General features: G+C 40.4%; 1 protein-coding gene across 1 annotated transcript; it reads left to right on the top strand.

The window, feature by feature from the left end:
* The first annotated feature begins 777 nt into the window (after positions 1-777).
* trip11 (thyroid hormone receptor interactor 11) lies at positions 778-20,944 on the top strand. Its single transcript, XM_005934026.3, has 21 exons — positions 778-1,442; positions 4,333-4,409; positions 5,305-5,415; positions 5,729-6,031; positions 6,152-6,220; positions 6,302-6,467; positions 6,661-6,987; positions 7,180-7,217; positions 7,806-7,904; positions 8,145-8,345; positions 8,655-11,693; positions 11,842-11,982; positions 12,296-12,489; positions 12,908-13,071; positions 13,253-13,356; positions 13,549-13,648; positions 14,680-14,761; positions 15,356-15,470; positions 18,204-18,326; positions 19,142-19,286; positions 19,376-20,944. The coding sequence occupies exons 1-21, from the start codon at positions 1,304-1,306 to the stop codon at positions 19,588-19,590; spliced, it is 5,952 nt and encodes a 1,983-aa protein (XP_005934088.1). The 5' UTR covers positions 778-1,303; the 3' UTR covers positions 19,591-20,944.
* Positions 20,945-21,065: the final 121 nt, after the last annotated feature.

Raw genomic sequence — 21,065 nt, forward strand, 5'->3', positions numbered from 1 at the left:
ATGTAGTGTTGTGGATAGTTTTGTGTTGTGTGTTAGAACAATGAGGTGACTGCTGTCTCCAGGTAGAAACAGGAGTGATACACCTGCTGCTGTCAGACCTGCAGGTATCAGGCTGTGATGTTCTCCTTTATAGTGGACAGAAATATTTGGAGTGGCACAAATAATTTGTGTGGCATCTTATTGAATGCAGAACACCTGATTGTTATGTAAATAGTTTGAAATGGTTAAAAAAAAGGGTAAAAGGTAAATGGCTGCAAATAAATTTGTTTGTTTTGCAAAACTTGTGTATATGATTTTAAAATTTACAATTTATATTTACATTTAAAGTTATGAAATATTATTCAATCAATGTTAAATGTTTTTTATCTGATTTTAGATCAATTGTGTTAATACAGTATGTCAAAATGAAAACATAACTGTAAATCCAGACACGTGAGGTTGTGCTGAAAAGGATGATACCAAACAAGGCAAAGTAAATAGTTTTTAAAGGTGAAATGTAGAGGAAACATCAAAAGTAGTTAAAAATGGCCAATTAAACATTTTCTTAAAGTAACGCAATAGTTACTTTTCAAGTAATTAATTACTTTTAGAAACTTGTAACTCAGTTACTAACTCAGTTACTTTTTTGAAGAAGTAACTAGTTACTATAATTAATTACTTTTTCAAAGTAACTTGCCCAACACTGGTAGTAGTATAGTGTATTTTGTGGAATTTACACCATTTATAATAAACTATTTAAATGGAACTGCAACGCTTGGTGTTCTTCGGGACTTGAACGCACCTTCAGTGTGTTGGTCCTCCAGTATCCCACAATGCACCGCTGTCGTGTGCGGTGTCCACGTCAAACTTGACACCCTTCGCTACGGTCGAGTCGATAATGGCTGCAGTCGAGGTGGCACTTTTGGGTCGCTGTGGTGTTTAGACTTGCCAAAAAAAACGCTGAATATTCCTCTCAGGCTGACCGCAGACGACACAGACTCCAACATAAAGTCGTCATCTCAGGTATTAGCTGTCAGACTTCGATATTATGTCCGCCGGTCTTCAGGAACTACTTCGTGTGGACGACCAGCTGTCATTAGCCGGGTTGTGGGCTTGCTAAATGAGCTTCTGTCGGTTTGGAAAGCGACTTTGTCACGCAGGAAAGAAATTGGATTTTAGAATTTACGGGTCCCCCGTGGCTGAGAGTCTCCAGCTGAGCTTGATGAGCGAGCTAGCTGTATTATCTTTCGAGTCTACGCTAGGCTAGCTCCCCTGTTCTCCTCGGCCCTGCTTTGTTTTTGTTTGGTTTTTGTCTCCTCCGAAGATGTCATCGTGGTTGGGGGGAATCGGCTCCGGCCTTGGCCAGTCTCTGGGCCAGGTTAGCGGGAGTCTGTCATCTTTCACCGGGCAGATATCGAACTTTACCAAAGACATGCTGCTGGAGGGTGTAGAAGAAGTAGGAGGTAAGTTTGTTTGTGTTCCTGGTTTGATCCGTGCGATGTCCACATCACCTTTAGAGCACACCTGAGTGAGGCTTTTTCTACACGTGTAGGGACATGATTTTCAGTTTTGGTATATGTCCTATAACCTCACTCTAATAAACTGCTGCTAAAGCTCATAAACGTCCAAAAGTAATCCCTCAAAAAGTTTTGACTTGAAGTAACTGGTTATATTGCAGTGCATTTTCTAATTTTCAGATGTGACAGAAAGAGCAGAAATGCATAAATTGCTTGTTTTGCCTGACCCACACAAGATAATACTTGCCGAAATAGACATATTCATCACAAAGAAAATCTGAACTTTTTGGTGGCTTCTCAGCTCTGAATTATACTTTCACTGAGCATTTTGGATATGACACAACGGATAACAGACACAACTCACTTTTGTTGAAAGAAATTGAGAAAATAATACAGTACTGCACCGTGCTTATACAAACATTTATATCAGGATCAGAAACGACTTGCACTGCCGCACAGCTCACTCTAACACCATCACAAACTTCAACTTGAAGTTGAATCATCTTCTTTGTATAAAGATTTAAACTTAACTGACATCACGATTACAGTAGCGCTGTTGTGTTAAAGTCTGTCATTTTCAGCTTAGTTTTGCTATAAATTGTCAAATCAGTGTGTAAATGTAGTTTACTTTGTTAGGTGCTTGGAATTAATCTCAAATGAGATATAGGCCATTTCCAATAAATAATAACATTAGTGCTCTACAGCACCACATGATATAGACAGTGAAATACCTAGCTATGTATTAAACGGGGATGCATACCTTTCAAAATGGTGATTGATTCAAAATGCAGGATAAAATATAAACAAATTGGTTTATTAAAAGTTCTGAAAGTTTTCTGAAAGAGTTCTGAAAAATTTGAATTCAGTATCAAGCACGATATACAATGCAATTCAACCCCCCCCCCCCCAAAAAAAAACAAACAACCAAACAATCCATGCTGTGCTGTATATAATTATAGTTATGTGCTATTAGTCTATAAAAGTTAAACAACTTTTTTGATCTTAAAAGGAGCTCCTCTGTTTGGCACTGAATGAGTGGGACAGCTAGTATGATAACAGTGTTTGAGTTTTATATCCATTAGCAGTGAACTAAAAGTTCCAAAAGTTTCCAAATTGTTGAAGGGCTGAAACAGCCGCTGTGACTTACAGTGTAGGTTTTAGAGCATACTTGCATACTTGCATTTCCATAACACCACAGCACTATATTTAAGGTTGAGCTTCTGACAGACATGTGTTGACTGAAAGAACTCCTAGTTCCTGAAAAAATAAAATTTTCCTTTTGTGTTTATTACACTCAAAATTTTCTCAATGGTACATTAAAGTCAGTAATATCTGAATTTAAAAATAATAATTCAGTTGTAAACCGACAGATAAATTCCAGGTGAGAGCAGCTGAATATGGACACATGGGTCGGAGAAACACAGCAGTTTACTTGTTGTAACACAAAAGTCTGTACCAGTGATTTTGGTGTGGTGCAGTTACAAAGGTGTCTCGTTTCAAACTGACTGTTGCCTGATTAGACTGATGGCTATTGTGCAGCATAATCTGCTATCAGAACATGGTCAGATTATCTTCAGTATTCAAGAACTAACTGTAAAGTAGATTCAGCTCTTTGTTTTAGAATCCTAAAGTGGATTTTTCCCTCTTATGCATTATGTTATTTTCCTGTTACACTACTGGATTATTCAGCTTTACCACTGGTTATTTATATTCCATGTAGACACATTCTTGTATGTTGAAACACATCAATTCCCCATCAGCCTTTGATTTTATCAACTGGAATTTTTTTATTTATTAATTTTTTTACAAATGCATGTTACCAAATATGCGACTCTATTCACCTCTGAGGCTATCTGCGAAGTAAAAGCTCCAACTCTGAGTTCATTTAGGTGCAAACTTAAGCAAACATGGGCCCTGTTTTTCATTGTCAGCTGAGGTTTAGCAGCATATCGTCAACACTGATAGAGAGGCGTTGTTTGATTTCCGGAATTGCTCATATTTGGGTGTTCATATCTAGTTTTTGAACTCATCACTTCACTAAATTGCTTTGTTGTTTACACCAAGACTTAAACTGTAGTCGGTGTTTAACAATTTTCCTGTCAGTGTTGTTTTGAACTCATCAGTCGCTAGATATGAAAAAGGGAGCAAAGAGTCTGATTTTTTTTAATTTATTTTTTTACACTACTGCATAATATGAAAATACTGATTGCTGATTCGCCAATTTTGGGCATAGTACTAAAATGCAGTTATTGTAGAGATTGGATTAGAAGAGCCCCATCAACCTTACCCACTTAAACCCTGAAGTGTCATCTTACTAAAACAAACAGTGATGAATGATAAAACACTGACAGAAAGAGAACTTTGGCCACAGATATCCAACTCACAGCTCCAGACAGAAACAAGAAGTGTGAATTGTTATCACTGCAGGAGGGACTTTTAAGTAAACTTTTATTGCTGGATCTTTAACTGAGGCTTGGTGTGAATGTTATGTGTTGGCTGAGATTCCTTCAGCTGTTAGATCACATAACTCAGACAAGATGGCGAGGAATGTTCAGCCTGCTCAGCCAAGTGTGTTTGTTTATCATGTGAGCAAGGTTAGGCTCCAGTTAGAATCACTTAAATGTGCTACATATACCATGATGGATAAAGCAGAAAAGCCCCTCTCAATACAAAGAAAAGTAATGCACAAGTGTGTTTTTACTGTGTTTATTGTAGTTGTATCATTAAAATGATGCAACAGATTTAAATCATGTGCTGCGTGATTTTTACATTGAGTCATGAATAATTTTGGAACTGCTACTTTTTAAAAATGTTTTCCCCCCACATGCAACTACAGATGCTGCCACAGAACTGCAGGTTTCCAATTCCAAGTTGGCTGAAGTCGAGTCTGCTTTTGGTGCTCAGAAATCTGAGGTTAGTCTTTTTACTCTGCAATACTTTAAACCTTTCTGGCCACTTTCATAGCAGGAAATGTGAAACTAATATTATTAACTGTGGGTTTGTTGTTTGGTTTGTCTGTTTTGCTCATACCCCAAGTCATCAAACTTCCATAATCATAGTTGAACTTTATCAGTACTATCGAACTATGTTTTAAAGATGGCAATAGGTCCTTCCTTAATGAATAAAAGTAGCAGCATTCTGTATTTTGTCTTCCTGCCAATTAAGATAAATAAGCCAACAGTGAATTTGACCTAGTAGCATGCACTCTCTCTAGGCTTCATATTGCTTTTCCTCTGTGACATTGAGCTCCCACAAAACTATTAAAAACACATTAGTGAAAAACATTGTTTGTATGCTTCTGTCTTACCATGACTCAAGCTATAGTTGACTTTGAGTCCCTCACACACTATCCTGCTGCTTTCACTACTCTTCCAAATGCATTGTAATCTGTGGCTAAATATAGCCCTGGGCAAATGTGCTACATTAGATCTTCCTTTTTGAGTAACAGTTGCTCAAAGCTACAGCTGTTCCCATCTGTTTTGTGGCCAGTATTTAACCCTATAAAAGCATAAGGCCATGTACTCTGTGATGTGCTTTTTATGGTCACAAACAGATTTAAGTCTCTGGAAGGATTAAATAAGCTTGGAGCTCAGTGCGACTGAAAAAAGTAGACAAAAGTTTTAAATAGACAGAAATGGGTTAATATTGTTGGTTTAGTTTTGGCGAAAATGCAGTATTTTAGTGTCTCTGAGATCCAATATGTCTGCCTTGTAGTTGACTGTGATCCCTGTAAAAGTTGTAAATGCATTCTAATTTTCTGAATGTTTCTGTATTTCAGTCTTTATTCCTTGATATGTCTTTGTTGCAGCATGAGAGATTGCGAAAGCTTCATGCAGAGCTTGAGGAGAAGCTAGAGGCAGCGGAGATCCAAATCAAGCGTCAGTCTGCAGAATACAGGACCCTCCTGCAGCAGAAAGATGTATGTACATATGAATTTAACAGTGTTGGCTTTAAGTGAGAAAAGATTGAAAAGTAGTTAAGACACATTATTTCAGTTTTAGATTTATTAAAAGCTTTGTATGCACCAACATGTGAACCTTGTTTGCAGGTGTGGCAATAACACTGGGAATTTACCTGCAATGGAAAGCTACTTATGAAAGGAATTTTAGCTCTAAATAAACATGTATGTCTAGCATAAATCAAACTTGGCATTTGTGCTTTGTTAGACTAAGACAAACCCAGTTTCATTTGGAAGTCTTTTAGGGAAAGTCTTGTCATTTTTGTCCCTTCAGGTGGAGATCAGTCACCTGAAAGCTCGGCAGAGTGGGCTTCAAGAAGAAGTCCAGAAGCTGCAGCAATCAGCCCAGTCTGCTTCAGCTGGCCCTGCGATGTTGCCCGTAACCACTACATCATCGTCCACTACCTCCTCTTCTGCTTCCTCTTTCCTGTCACGTCACCCAGGATCTCACCATGGCTTCCATGGTGAAGAAATGGACCTCAGCGACGTGATCTGGTCGCAGCAAGAGATCAACAGGCTGTCGACAGAAGTCATGCGTCTGGAGTCGGAGGTAGCACACTGGCGACGAATGTCTCAGGTAAGACTACAGAAGAATTAAATGACTATGGAACAGATGGTTTTGTTTTACCTTTTGAATATTTTTTTTAAAATAACCACATGAACACACTTTTTTTTGTTTGTTTGTTTTTTGTAACAGGCATCAACAGCAACAGGAGCTGGTAATGACAACCACAGTGAGATTCTCAAGCTTCAAAGGACTATTAAGGTAAATGTTATGGTCTGTTATTGTTTGTATAAATGGATATTGCATTTTTCTAACTTTGCTGCTGTGGGATTTTCATTTCAGGAGCTTCGAGATGAGATGAGTCGTGAGGTGGATGAACACCAGCATGAACTTGCAGCTCTGCAAGATGCCCAGCGACAGAAGCTGGCAGATGTCACCCGGCGACACAGGCAGGAGCTGGCAGAGTACGAGGAGAGGATAGAGGAGCTGGAGGAACAGATTCAGAGTGGTCAGCTCATTTTTGGAATAACTGTGGGAAGCTTGGGCCATTAGAGTTTTGAGAGTTTATTGCAACAATGATCTGCTATGACCTAAATTCTTACAGTGTGTTAGAGCAAGGCACATATGATGTAAAATAGTTGTATCTCAGTCGCACAACTCTGGTGTCAAATTAAATTGGTCCTCTTAATAATTTTCTCCAGGTGGCGGTCAGCCCACCTCTGTGTCAGACACTTCCAAGCTGCATGAACTCCATCAAACCATACAGTCCCTGCAAGAAGCAGCGGAGCAGCGTGAGAAGCAGCTGGCCGAACTGTCTGCCAATTTGGAGGAGGCACAGAAGATACAAGCCTCACTACAGCTTGAGAAGGATGATGCTCAGCAAGAGAATACCGGGCTCCTGCAGAACTACACGCGGCTGCAGGCTTCCGTGGCCGAGCTCCAGACACGAGTACAAGAGCAGGAGGGGAAGGCTTTGCAAAAAGCCCAGCTAGACCATGAGATCCAAATGTTAAGAAATAGCTTGGAAGGTATTCATTGTGTTAAATTATGGCTTATTCATATGGGTGTTTTATCTGCTTAATTAACATTCTTTATTGATGTTGCAGCTATTGCTAATTCTATTTTTTATTATAGGAACATGTAGATGCAGAAAATTGTCATAGGCGTCACATTGTAAGCCATTGCTTATCTGTATATTAACTAAAATGTCCACTTTCTAGCTGCAGAAAAGGAAATAGAGAGACTGAAAAACCTGGAGGTAAGCATGAAGATCAGCAATGTGCACATGTTTGCATAAACTGAGTGACTCTGGCTATAAAAGCAAAAACTGTATCTGTGTGCAAGTTTGGCTACCTCTCTTTTAATCTTGTCATCTAGTGATGTGCTGCACTGTTTCATGTGCTTATGCTGCTTTTTGTTTACACTGGATTTTCAATCCTGAACACTTTGTGATGGACTTCAGTCACATTGATTCAGCTTTCTTGTTGAAGATCATCACAGATGATAAGATTTGCGTTTCCAGCTGTGACTCAGATCAAACAGCAGTCTCAAGTGGAAAGCTTGCATTGTCTAAGCACAAAATCAACACATCAGGTCAGGAGTGCAAACAGGATCAGGCTTGCCAAATTTAAGGAGGTTGTGTACCATTCCTTTAAAAAAGAAAGGGGAGATCTAGTGCATGTCAAATGTGACACCAAAGAAAGGCGACCTTCAAAAGAGTTGCACAAGACGAAGACCTAAATGGGGACAACAGATACATTTAAATGGTGTGCAGTTTTTGCTTTTAATGGCTGGAGTCACCTTCATAGGCTTCTCCAATTAATTTAATGACTTATTTTAACTTTAGGCAGAACCAAAGGAAGAAGTCGAGCATGCAGACATCTTAGAACTGAACACCATTATTGGAGCACTGAGACAAGAAAAGGAAGACTTAGAACAAGAAAAGGTTTGTTTATATTGTACATAAATATTATTTTAGTCACCCGTGAACTTGTCGCATTAATTTATTAGAATTTTTTCTGTGTAATTGTGTCAGTTAGTGGTAAGAAGAAAAACAGTATTCAGTTAGACAACACAGTGTCACCAAAGAAAACCAAAAGGTGGTTTTGTTGATTGGTTCCTGCTAATAATGGGTTGCGGAAGGTACTCAGCCTCTGTAAGTAAGTTTCAGATTTTCTGTCCACAGCTTAATCTGCAAGAAAGACTTAAAGTGGCAGAAGAACAACTAGTCAGCAGAAATGAAGCAGAGTCTGATTTGGAGTCATTGGATGATTTGAAGGCAGAACTGGGGAGGAGAGAAAAGATCCTGAGAGCTACTGAGGAGGAGCGGGACACGCTGATGTCTGAACTGGAGGAACTAGACCAACAAAACCAGGAAGCTACACAGGTCTGCATGACTTTGGTGCTTTATCTCTTTGTTTATTTGTATTTCAGCAACTTATTTTGAGATGTTTGATATCAAGTGTCACATTTTAGCATCTCAGATTGTCATTTCTTGACACATTTTGGACTTTTAAATTTTTTTTACTTGATTAGAAAAACGCACAATAAACAACTCAGCCTTTTCCTCAGCAGTTATATGAAGTCTGTATGGTTTACCCTGAAAAAACAAAACAAAAACTAAAATACAGTCCAACTTGACACAACAAAGCCCAACAGTAGAGACAACATTAACACTTTTGCTTTTCTACTTTAGCATATGATCTCAGTGAAAGAGCAGCTCTCTGGACAGCTGAAAGAGGCTGAGACAGAGCTGAAAAGAATGACTGCAGAGCTCAACACATCCAGTGACCAGAAAAGGGCACTTGAGCAAGAGCTGGAGACCCAAAAAGAGAAAATGAGCCAGAGTGCTTTTACCCTTAACGAGCTGCATATGGGAAAACAACAGTTGGAACGGACAGTGAAAGAGCTAAAAGACAAACTGGGACACTCACAGGAGCAGAGCCGGGATGCACGCAGAGAGGTCACCGAGCTAAAGAAGACCCTGCAGGAGAAAGAGGAGCTGTTATCTGCTGCTAAAGCAAAACTTTATGAAGGAGGGGAGAGAGCAAGTGAGGCACAGGGTTCTAATGAGGCGCTAGCAGAGAAGGAGAGAGAGTTGTCAGACCTCAGGAGAGAATTGGATGAGATGAGGCGCTCCCACAAGAAGGTGATGTCTGAAGACTATGAGTTGAAGGTGGAGAACAGGAGGTTCAAGGCAGACAATGAGCAGACCTCGGGTAAAGTGGAAGAACTAACCAAGCAGCTGAAGGAAAGCCAGGGTGTTCTGAACAGGGTTGTGAGGGAGAAGGATACTCGTATTGAAGCTTTAAAACTGGAGAAATACCAGCTCGAAGGTGAATTGACGCAGGCTGAGAACAAACTAAAAGAACAGGTAAAACAGTACCAGCAGACCATCGAGGAGTTAACTCGAGCTCGATCTATGGACGCCTCTGCTTTGCAGACTGAGCATGAACGTGCCATCAAACTAAACCAGGAGAAAGACATGGAGATTGCTCAGCTGAAAAGAGATGTGGAGCAGGTGGCAGCTGACCACAGAGACACCAATGAGATGCTATCGATCACAGTTGCAGGGCAGCAGCAGCTGACGGATTTGCTGCAAGAGAAAGATGTTTTTATGGACACTTTAAAACAAAATGCTGCAGATTTACAGACAGAGCTGGATAATAAGGTTTCAGTTTTCACCAAGGAAGTTGAAACGCTCAAACAGTCGCTAGATGAAAAGGATAAGCAGCTGGGAGGTATGAAGGAGGAGAACAGCCATCTGAAAGAGGAGATTGACCGCCTCAGGGATCAACAGAGCAGACCTCAACCTCTGGCTGAGCCCAGGACTCTGGACATCATCACAGAGCTGGAGACGGAGATCACCCAACTCAAATCCTCCCGTAATGCCCTGGAAGAGGAGGTCCAGACTCTGAGGAGAACCACTGAGGAACAGCAAGCTTCTCTACTTCTCTCACAACAGTCTCTGCAGGCTCAGCAGAGCGAGATTGAACAGGCCCGTGCTCACCATCAGCAGACAACGCTAAACTATGACAGACTCATCCAGGCCAGAGACGAAGAGATAACCCGCCTCCAGCAAAATGTAGAGCAGCTTAGTGAGAGTCAGAGCAGAGCCAACTCTCCGTCTGTGCAGGGAGAGGTCATCTTGCAGGAGGAAAAGACTCAGACCCTAAATCAGGAGAATGGCAATGAGAAACACGACCTGTCTAAGGTAGATATAGAAAGACTGGTGAGGGGCATCAAGGAGAAAGAGACTGAGATCACCCAGCTTAATGAGAAGAACCTCTCACTGACCAGGCAGCTGGATCAGCTGGTGGTTTCTCGTGATGAAGTGGGAAAACTCTCACAGATGATCATGCAGAAGGACCTGGAAATTCAGGCACTTCATGCCAGAGTTTCCATGGGAGGCGGACACAGCCAGGATGTCATGTTCTTACAGCAGCAGCTACAGGCATACGCTGTGGAGAGAGAGCAAGTGATTGCCGTGCTTAACGAGAAGACCAGAGAGAACAGCCAGCTTCGGTCCGACTATCACCGCCTCATGGATATCATGGCAGGAAAGGAAGCAGCCCTGTTGAAGCTTCAGCAGGAAAATCAGCGCCTCTCTAACATGAGCGATCCCTCGGGAAGCCAGGAGATGTTCAAGGAGACCATCCAGAATCTGTCTCGAATTATTAGGGAGAAGGACATAGAGATCGATGCCTTGACCCAGAAGTGCCAAACGCTGGTGACCGTACTGCAGTCCTCAGGAGGAGAGCCCGGTGCTGGCTCTGGAGGGGTCAGCAGCAACCAGTTTGAGGAGCTACTGCAGGAGCGGGACACACTGAAGCAGCAGGTGAAGAAGATGGAGGAGTGGAAGCAGCAGGTCATCACAACAGTCAAGAACATGCAGCACGAGTCGGCTCAGCTGCACGAGGAGCTGATCAAACTGCAGAGTCAGGTTTCTGCCGACAGTGACTGTAGCTCAAAGCTCTCAGTGGACTACGCTCGACTGGTCCAGAATTACGAGCAGAAGGAAAGGAGATTGGGAAGTCTGAGTCTGGAGCTCGCACAGGTTCAACAAACTATTACCCAGCTCAGCAGCACAAAGGATGTCCTGTTAGGTAAACTGGACAGCGTCACACAGACACCTGAAGTCGCAGCCACTCAGTGTAGTGGCTCTTCTCTCAGTACTGATGCTCCAAGCCATCAGCCAGATTCTGCTGTAAAAGATGAGAAGATGCAGCAAGAAGTTGTTCAACTAAAAGCACAGTTGACTGAGAAAGAAAACACGATCAGGACTCTTCAAGAAAACAACCACAGACTCTCCAACTCCGCGTCTGCCTCAGAAAGCGAGCAGCGAAGTCAGGCAGAGGAGGCTCGACAGGTCAGAGAGAGACTGGAGGCCTTGCAGAGGTCTGTGAGGGAGAAAGACTTGCTCATCAAAAGCAAAGGAGACCAACTAGCTCAAGTAAGTGAAGCACTGCGTAACCGTGAGAATGACAACGAGGTTCTGAAGCAGGCGGTGACCAACCTCAAAGAGCGTGCGCTCATTCTTGAGATGGACGTGAAGAAGCTAAAGGAAGAGAATGAGCTGGTTGCTGCACGCTCTCGAGAGAAAGAGTCAGAGTTTAGAGCTCTGCAGGAAACTAACATGCAGGTTTCCCTCCTGCTACGAGAGAAGGAGTTTGAACTGAGTGCGATGAGCGAGAAGGCTGCCACTGTGGAGAAACTGCTCAAAGACAAAGAGCAGGTCAGTAACTTTTTTTTTTTGGTAGTTGAATTTATACTGACACATTTTAGTAATGAAATGTATCCATCAGCGTCATTTTAGACAGGAAACTTTGTCATTTATTCTTTCAAAATTTGTTTATGATTTACTGTTTATTGCTCTCTTGTAGGGTAAATCTGGTGAGCTGAATCAGCTCCTGAACGAAGTGAAGTCCATGCAGGACAAAGCTGTGGCATTTCAGCAGGAGAGGGATCAGGTGATGATGGCACTCAAGCAGAAGCAAATGGAGACTGCGGCATTACAGTCTGAGGTAAAAGAACGATATTCACCCATGGCCCTTAATTTTACTTGTGGTATTGTAACTTCATATGGAACCCTCCAGGTTACCAAGTTTAATTATCAGGCATCATTATACATGCTCTGTTTTCATTCATTAAATACTCAGACTATTGCAGTATAGAATCTCTGCTTCATCATGTCGCTCAACCATTGTGTATATATACCCTATAACTGTATAGTCAAGTAAATACTTAGTCTGTTGATAATAACACATGGCTACTTCAAGTTAAATGGCACTCTGCTGAAGCTATCTTTTTTGTTTTTGTTTGTTTGATTGTTTACAGCTCCAACATGTGAGAGACAAAGAGCACCGCCTAAACTTGGAGCTAGAGCGGTTGCGTAATCACCTGTTGGAGATTGAAGATTCATACACGAGAGAAGCCCTCGCTGCAGAGGACAGAGAGACAGAGCTGCGCAGGAAGGTGGCTCTGCTGGATGAGAGACTGACGACATCCTCAAGTGCTGTGGAGAGTGCCAGGTTAGCATAAAACTAATGTGTGTTTTAAAATGTTTGATTAAAGACTGATAAAATCACCAGGAACTCTTCGTTATTTACTGTAATTAGTTCAGGTATTTTCTTTATGTATATTGCACTTTGTTCTCATTGACAAGGAAGCAGAAATGCATAGAAATAACACATCTACAGTAGGCTTTCCTCACCCTTGACCTTTTTACATAACATGTTTAAACCTGGTAGGATCAAATATTTTTTTGTCAAACTAAAATGTTGTTTGTACCACTAGTTGACAGCTAATTATTTACTGATTATAAAACTGTGTTACTTTCACTTGGATCCAACATTGCTGTTTACCTTAAAATAATTTTGCATGAAAATGTTTTAAAATTATTTGTGTCATTCTTTTTGTGTTTCTACTTACCCGTCCTCTCTCTTCCAGCCAACAGGCCAGCATGCAGGTAGAGTCTCTGCAGGAGCAGTTAATTGGGGTGGTGAAGCAGAGAGACGATGCGCTGGTCCAACTCAGAACCTCTCAGGAACAAGTCAACCAGTATGCAGTATCACTCTCCAACCTGCAGATGGTGCTAGAGCAATTCCAACAAGGCAAGTTTGAGGGCTTCAAAGAGATCTTTGCTGTTTAGACCAGACTCGAGCAGGATAAGTGTGTCTGTTATCCTGGAATATTTAAAACTGTGTTTTCCTCATAGCACTTTACAGTTGGTGTACCCGGCAATGCCTTTTTTGATTACTTTTAGTAATACTTTTATCTGCATTTCTCCGACAGAAGAGAAAGCCATGTACTCGGCAGAACTTGAGAAGCACAAGAAGGAGAAAGAGGAGTGGAAAAGAAAAGCTCTGAAACTGGAGGACCAAGCTTCTGCTCTCCAGGTAAACCAGCAACCAATCACCTGTCAGAGAATCATATCTGTGATTAGCATCAGTAGCGCTATTTTTTTTTTCTTCTTTTTTTAAGTTGCTAGATATCAGAATTTCATATAATCTTTTGAAGACGGTGGATGTCACACTTTAATAAAAATCAGTAAGACAAACGTTATGTAACGCTGTAACTTTCTCTGTCAGATAAACCTGGATGAAGCCAACGTTGCTCTAGATTCAGCATCTCGTCTCACGGATCAGCTCGATCTGAAGGAGGAACAAATTGAGGAGCTGAAAAAACAAGGTGAGCTTCAGCCAAGCACTTTCACCTACTGGCTTAAACATGTCTTTATTTTTTTATTTTTTTTTAAAATCTCAACTATAAATGTTGTTAATGGTGTCTTTATCAGACTGTATAAAGCACAGCTTTCCAGTTTTACTGAAAAATGTGAGGTTGCAGTAAAACGGCTGTCGGTTTAAAGATCACAGCACTTTGTAAATATCGTGTGGAAGGCATCTACCTGCCAGCCTTTGAAGAAACACTTACCTCCCTTGCATAGGCCAAGAAAAGGACCAAATGAGTGAAACTGTAATTCTCTGAAGTGAGAAGCCATTCGTTGTTTCACACTCTGCAGCAGATTTCATTCCTATCAGATATGACCATTACATCACAGCAAATTCTCAGACTGTTGTTTTTTTCCTTACTGCTCTCTGGCTGTTCAGACTTTGTCCAGACCTGATACGAGGCGCTATATTTTCTTTACAAATCAGTCACCTATATGAAAATTTACATTGTGTCTAAAAATAGTTGATTAACTTTGAGAACGCACTGAACAGTCGAGCTTTGGTATGTCTGTGGAGCATTGCTCTGTCATTTGAACCACAGATTAACATATCTAAGATTCAGAAAAGAGCCTGAAATCTTTGTAAATCCAGATCTTTTTGCAACACCAACAGCTTGTTGAAAGTTTTTCTGACTCATTTAAGACTTTGCCAAACATTTTTTTGCACTGTATTTTCCACCTTAGCCAGAAAATATACACATTTTTATTTTTTGTTGTTGTTGTGTTATCCTAATTTCCTACAAAATAGTACAATTTATTGCTTGTCATTTGCCATTTGTTGTTACATCTGTTGATAAACGGGAGAGAAAAATGTTGTATTTGTGCAGTCGTTGTTATATTTTTAATCAAGAAGGCTTAGAGGAGTCTGTAACTTGTGTCACTGTGGTTTCACTGCAGATGTTGAAACACAAGAGGCACAAAGTGGCCCATGTGCAATAGAGGCCTGAACATTACTGTTAAAGTTGTCGCTCTGTTTGTGTCCATGCTGCAGTCGATGTGAGGCAGGAGATGCTGGAAGAGGCACAGAGGAAACTCATGAACCTTTTGAACAGCACAGAGGGTAAAATAGACAAGTAAGTTTCAAGTGCATTTCTGTTAAATATTAGTTCCAGTTTATTTAGATTATGATCACATTTTTTCCATTGTTTTTAATGGATTATTATAAAATCCTCAGGTAGATTTCCCACTTTCAAGTTCTCATTTTTTTTAATTGTGAAATTGAGAAGATCAAGCTTATGATTGAAGCAGTTTGTTCCCATTTAGGGAAAACCAGGTGAATCAAACTAAACCTTTTCTGTTAAACTGAAGTGATTGAATCCTTTTTTTTTTTTTCTAGCTTGAAAAAAATACTTTCCATCTTTAGCAACATAAATCCCTCCAAATTGTACTAAGTTCACGGAAACTGGATTATTTTAGAGATACGTGGTCTTAAAGGATTGCAGCAATTATGGAAAAGAAATGTACCCTTCGAGCCAGTATAGTGTTTAGTAATATAAATAAGCTTTGATGAAGATTGATGCATTTTGAATTTAAGGTATTGTTCATGCAGCTGCATAAAAATGGATCATAGCCACATCTTTGGGGTTTTTTTTGTTGTTTTTTTTTTTTTTTTAAACCTTGAATTACATCATCAGTCAGCATTGTTGCCCATGTTGTTCTTTCTGCAGGGTCCTGATGCATAACTTGTTCTTAGGATACTTCCACACACCCAAAACCAAGCGTGCCGATGTGCTGAAGCTCATGGGAAGTGTCTTGGGTCTAAACCGAGAAGATGTTGAAAAGGTGAGAGATTTCTGGACTGACAATAATCATTTTGTTTCATTGATTTTTTTTTTTTTTTTGCAAAAAGTCCAATTACCTAAAAGGTTAGTAAGCATTGTTGATAAAGAAAAGACACCAATGCGACAGCGTCTGTCTGGTAGCAGCTGGTTTTCTTCTCTTAAAACTCTGAATTAGTAGAAAACCCAAAAATGAAAGTCTGTTTAATTAAAATTAAAAATAAAACTCACTCTTTAACGTCTTTCCTGCAGTAATCACTAAAAGGTCTTGAATATTGGTTATTTGCCAAATTAATTAAGTGTTTAAAGATTTATACGTGCAAAATTCTCGACCCACCCTTCATCATTTCATATTTTCCTTCCAAGGAGTCAGTTTGTAATTATTTTAAAATGCTCTTGGGCAATAATTCTCTAGTAATCTAAAGGCCTTTCAAAGTTTTTCTTTGGACATCAGCTGCCTTTTTTTTTTTTTTTTTCTTCAATCATTTTCAGTCCTTGTATCTGAACATTTTCAGAGGAATGTATTTGTGTGTATATGTTTGTTTAGCCACTTCACACTGACCTATGAACCATTATAGCATTATAAGGCACCTAATTCAAGGGATGAACTAGTTTTGTCTACACATTACAGGCAATTCAACAAAGCAGTGTCTTTAGACATTTTGTTACTAGCAGTATTTGAAAGTCATGTCTTTAAGAAATGGGAAAAGAAATCGAGCAAGGCATGACACATGACACATGGCTCTTTTGTTGATCCGTCTACTGTTCACTGAAGCCTCATCAGATTGGCCTCTTGTCTACTGTGGGTTCCCAAACACTCACACATGAACTCATCTTTTCACTATTATTATTATATTTACACTTTATACTCCAGCGAGGTGTGTTTCACTCTTATGTGCATTCATATACTCATCAGCTAGCTGCTGTTGATACTTCCATGAGTGTCCATGCCTAACATGCTACTGCATAAATAGATTAGGTTGATTAAAAGATCGGCGACAGCTGTGCCACTCAGCTTTTCCTTAACACTGAACCTCTGAACCTTCCTCTCCACATCTTCTCCTGCAGCCGAGCCAAAACCACACCCGCCACCACAGTCTCAGTGGAAATGTGAATGTCAAGAATTCATTTTTTAAGGAAGGGAAAGGGGGAGAAAAGGATGAGGTTTGCCAAATTACACAAGAATTGGACTGAAAATCAGTAACAACGGGTCTTATGGAGTGATGAAATTAGATTTTTTTTTTTTTGGCTCAGTCATCAACAATAAGTACAGAGAAGGTCAGAAGAGCGGAACAACAGTGAGTGTCCACAGCCATCTGTGAAACACAGTGGAGGCTCTGTCATGGTTTGGGGCTGCGTTTCAGGCAGTGCTGTCGGGGATCTTGTCACAATTGATGAAATAATGATAACAGGAAAGTTACATATGCAAAGTCCTGCAGGCTCGAGTTTGTGAGCATCTCCTTCCACGTGGGATGATGGTACTCCCAGACAGCACTTACAGAGGGAGACGAATGTAGCAGTAGGAAAAATAAAAGGAGAATTTCTGCAGAAGCCGTAGGGGGGGGAAAAAAAAAAAGAGCCTTCTGTGCTCCCTCTTCCATCAGTATTTTAAAAAGATTCTCCAGCGACACCTTTTTCTGTAGAAGAAACTCCAGCAAGTTCAGTTTAAAATGAGTCAAATATTAATTGCAGCAAAATTGCACCTGTGTAGTATTTTTAAATGTTGCACCATTAACGCTGCATTGGCACACTTGGCAAAAACATTTACTTATGTCAGCTTCACAAAATGTTACATTTATGTCGGGCTGATCAATATTAGTTTAGTTCAGTGGCTGATTCCGTTATTTGCGTTCTCTGTCACAGGTCACACTGACACTCTGTCAACAGGCCTTTTTTACATTTTTGACAGGATGAATTGGGTAATGATGTCCTTCAGATATCGTTCAGTCAACTACAAAGTTGTCCAACAGTTTCTTTTGACTCCAGCAGTCCCTGAAAATCCTCTCGGAGCTCAGCCCTGGAAAAAAAAACATTTTCTTGTCCAGATCTTGAAGTACTCTGGCGCGATTCCCACAGGGCTCCCGCCAGAGTACTCCAAGTATATTATCCAACCCTCCTAAAAGAAAACAGATACAGAGTGAGGGGCAATGCGATTAAAACTCCTCAGAAAAGCCATTTTATTGTGTTGGAAATCATTCTGCTTTTTTTTTTTTTCCTCATCCCTTCTTCATTTCCTGTTAATGCTATTTAAATTTTCCACTCAACTCGTGTTTATGGGAGCCAAGTGTCCCACAAAACTAGGCAAGTTTTCAGAATCTGTCTCTGTAGAGAAGCTAACCCCCTTTCTTGTCCCCTTTTTAAGTCTTATGCTGTCATCCATAAAGTCTATATGGGTTCTGTCCAGTTAAATCCTGCCAGAGAACTGATGATTCTGATTAGGTAGGACTGTGTGACAGTGAGTAAAGCTTCTTCTACAAACTGTGGACTTGGAGTGAGTGACAGGGGGTAACTTTCCAGAAAGTTTTGGCAAGCGCTGAAAGGGGAAAAAAAACTTTGTGACAAAAGAAAATCCCAAAAAGTAGCCTGAATCATCAGTGTCACCTTTTCTTTGCCAGCACTGTTCATCCTTGTGCTTGTTTAAATAAGAATTAAGTCTATTTTGTGTATTTGATCATAGCAAATCGGTGTATTTCTTCTAAATATCCCAAATATTTATCTGCACTTCTCCTACCTGCAGATGATGGAGGAGGACAGGGGCCACGGTGTTACTGGATGGGTATCGAACTGGTTGGGAGGCAGAGGAGCACAAAGTGTCCCAAACACTCCACAGAGACCCACCAGTGGCCAAGGGCTCAACTCTGTAAGACATGATTCACAGTTCTCACTGTATATATTTTGCCCTGAAGAATAGAACCCAGCCCAACAGTTCCTTAAAGTGTCTTTCATCACCATGCAGTGTAGCACTGACACAGGATTCATTACAGAGAAATACTGACAAGTGTTCTGTACTTAATAGCCACAATTACAATTAGTCTCAAACAAAATCAATAAATAACTAAAAGTCATGATTCTGGCAGAAGACCACACATGAACCCACAAACCCCAGTCCTACTATTTTTTTATTTTTTTATTTTTTTTTAACAAGACTTTTTAGTTGTTATTTTAAACAGAAAACAGTCCGCAGACTTGATCCAAGGTCTTAACTTCTAAAATGTCCTCAAAATGTATAGAACGTGCAGTGGTAGAGTACACAAACGAGACAACGTTCCTCCACGACCATGGTGCCACATATGACATGTAACACACAATCAACACGGGACTACATGAAGTGCAATGTGCAAAAATTGCAAAAAAAAAAAAAGACAGTGCAAAACTAGACAGAACAGAATGATATAGAAATGTGCAAAAGGCTGAGATGATAGCAACAATTATAAATAAAACCCTTTACAACACAAAACTGCTTTTTAGCAAAATAAATGCTTTTTTAATATTAGTGCTTGTGAAGAATCCACATTTAAAGAATAAGAAAACAAGTTTTTTTTGAAAATTTCATCTTATTTTTTACCAGGATGCTACTGTGATGCTAGCTCTTTACTTTGGTTTTCAGGAAGAATTTCCCCATTTGGCCCAGTAAAATATCTCATTCACTCACTCTCATGTTCCTTGTTGTTGCAGTCCTTCTCAGAGATGTTTGTGAAATTTCTGGAGATGGAGTCGACTCCTTCTCTGCCTGCACCAAAGCTTCCGGTTCATGACATCAAGCCTCTGAGCGCCCCACCCGCGGGAAGAACCAGCAGCGGCACTTCCAGCATGGCTGCAGGTAAATGGCCCACTTAAAAGAAAAACACTTGCTTCTTATTTCCTTTCATGCATCCAGCTTTATTTAAATTTAAGCCTCTTTCTTCTCAGGGGCTCCAGTTTCCCTGAAGCGAGCCGGTGATTCCAATCCGTTCCTGGCCCCTCGCTCTGCAGCGGTGCCTCTGCTGGCTGGTTCCGGCTCTGGGGGCCCAGGAGGCCACCTGCTGATGAAGCCCATCTCTGACACCCTGCCCACCTTCACTCCTGTGCCGGTCTCAGCTGAGGCCAGCGGTGGAGCCGTGCTCAAAGACTTGTTAAAGCAGTGATCGGCCCTGTGAGGAGTGCAACACAGATGTCTTAATTTAGCCAACACAAGTTTTACACTACAAAGACTGAGATTTTGGAGCAGATCTGCTTCTTTTTGCTGCTTTCTTTACTTTCTGCAAAAATAAATGAGCAGAGCGTTCACAAAGGCTTAATGTCACTATTTCGGGGAGATGATTAAAACGGAAGTTCTTTGGTTTTTTTAGATTCTGTTTCACTTGCAATTACTGTTCTATGCAACAGACTCTCCCTTTACACACCAGTGAAAGTGTTTCCCACTCAGAATTATTGATAAGTGATCAATGATGAGACTCTACTTTCAAAAACGATGCAGGATCGGAGCATTTTAAAGTTTTGAGTCATTCAGAGTGAGAATTTTCAAAGATCTGGTCATCTGAGTTACATTATGATTTTTATTTATCGCACCACATCTGAACACAAGTGACCTTTTTCAGCTCCGTCTGCGCAGTACAATACAAGTGGGCTGAATCTAGTCATCACCTCTGTTAGCAAGAGGAAACACGTCCTTCACAGGACAACTTTTTATTTGTTGAATACTTTTATTTTTCTTTTCAACAATGCAGTGAGCTGTTTCTTATCCAGGACTCGCCTGAAACACTCTGGCAGCAGCAGCCTGCATAGAGATTTATGTGGTTCAGTACATCTGTTAAAACCATAAAGACATTTCTGCAGAAATCTTGTCTTTTCCAGACGGCTAGACTGTGATATGCAATAAGCGTTGTAATTATGGCTATAACTGCTGACTGTGGTTGATCGGAAGCTTGAGACTGCTCTTATGTTTAAGTACAGTACTATTATATAGATATATATATATATATATATATATGTGTAAAAATGGGTGGTGTTATTTTGTTTTCTATTTATAGGCACTGAGGATGTTGTGGAAGTAAAAAGTGCCTGTCTTTTTTCCTAATTTCATAGTTGTATAATCAGGATTGTAAAAAATAATATAAAAAAATATATATTTACAAAATTGCACATTTAGAAGGACCACAGTAGCGGAAGCTGCTCTACATTTTTGTATAGACATCAATCAGCTGCTGCAGAAGGAATGTTACAGGGCTTCTCCAGGTGTAATGATTAAATGTACAAACTGTAAATCCTCCTTGAAAATAATTTTTGTAGATGTAAAATCTGAAACACTTGGGCGTCTAAAAGGAGTCGGGTTGCCTCGGACTTTGATGAGCTTTACTTAAGTTTAGTACCCGTGAATTAATTGGAATTTTATCATCAAATAAAGGTACCACTGCTGACCCCATGTTTGTGTGCATCTTGTCATTTTTACCGTTTTTTGTTTTGTTTTTTTTTAAAATTATTTTAACGCCAGATTTTAGGCATCTGAACCACATGTGGCTACTACAGCGCGGACAGCGTACGTTTCCTGCGCCAGATGTGCAGTGTCATTCAACCCGGGGAAGGGGGTGAGGGGGGTGGGCTGTTTATATCTTTGGAAAAC

This window comes from Haplochromis burtoni, unplaced genomic scaffold (assembly GCF_018398535.1).
Source record: "Haplochromis burtoni strain Fernald_Lab_line unplaced genomic scaffold, NCSU_Asbu1 Contig_176, whole genome shotgun sequence".
NCBI classification, from domain to species: Eukaryota; Metazoa; Chordata; class Actinopteri; order Cichliformes; family Cichlidae; genus Haplochromis; species Haplochromis burtoni.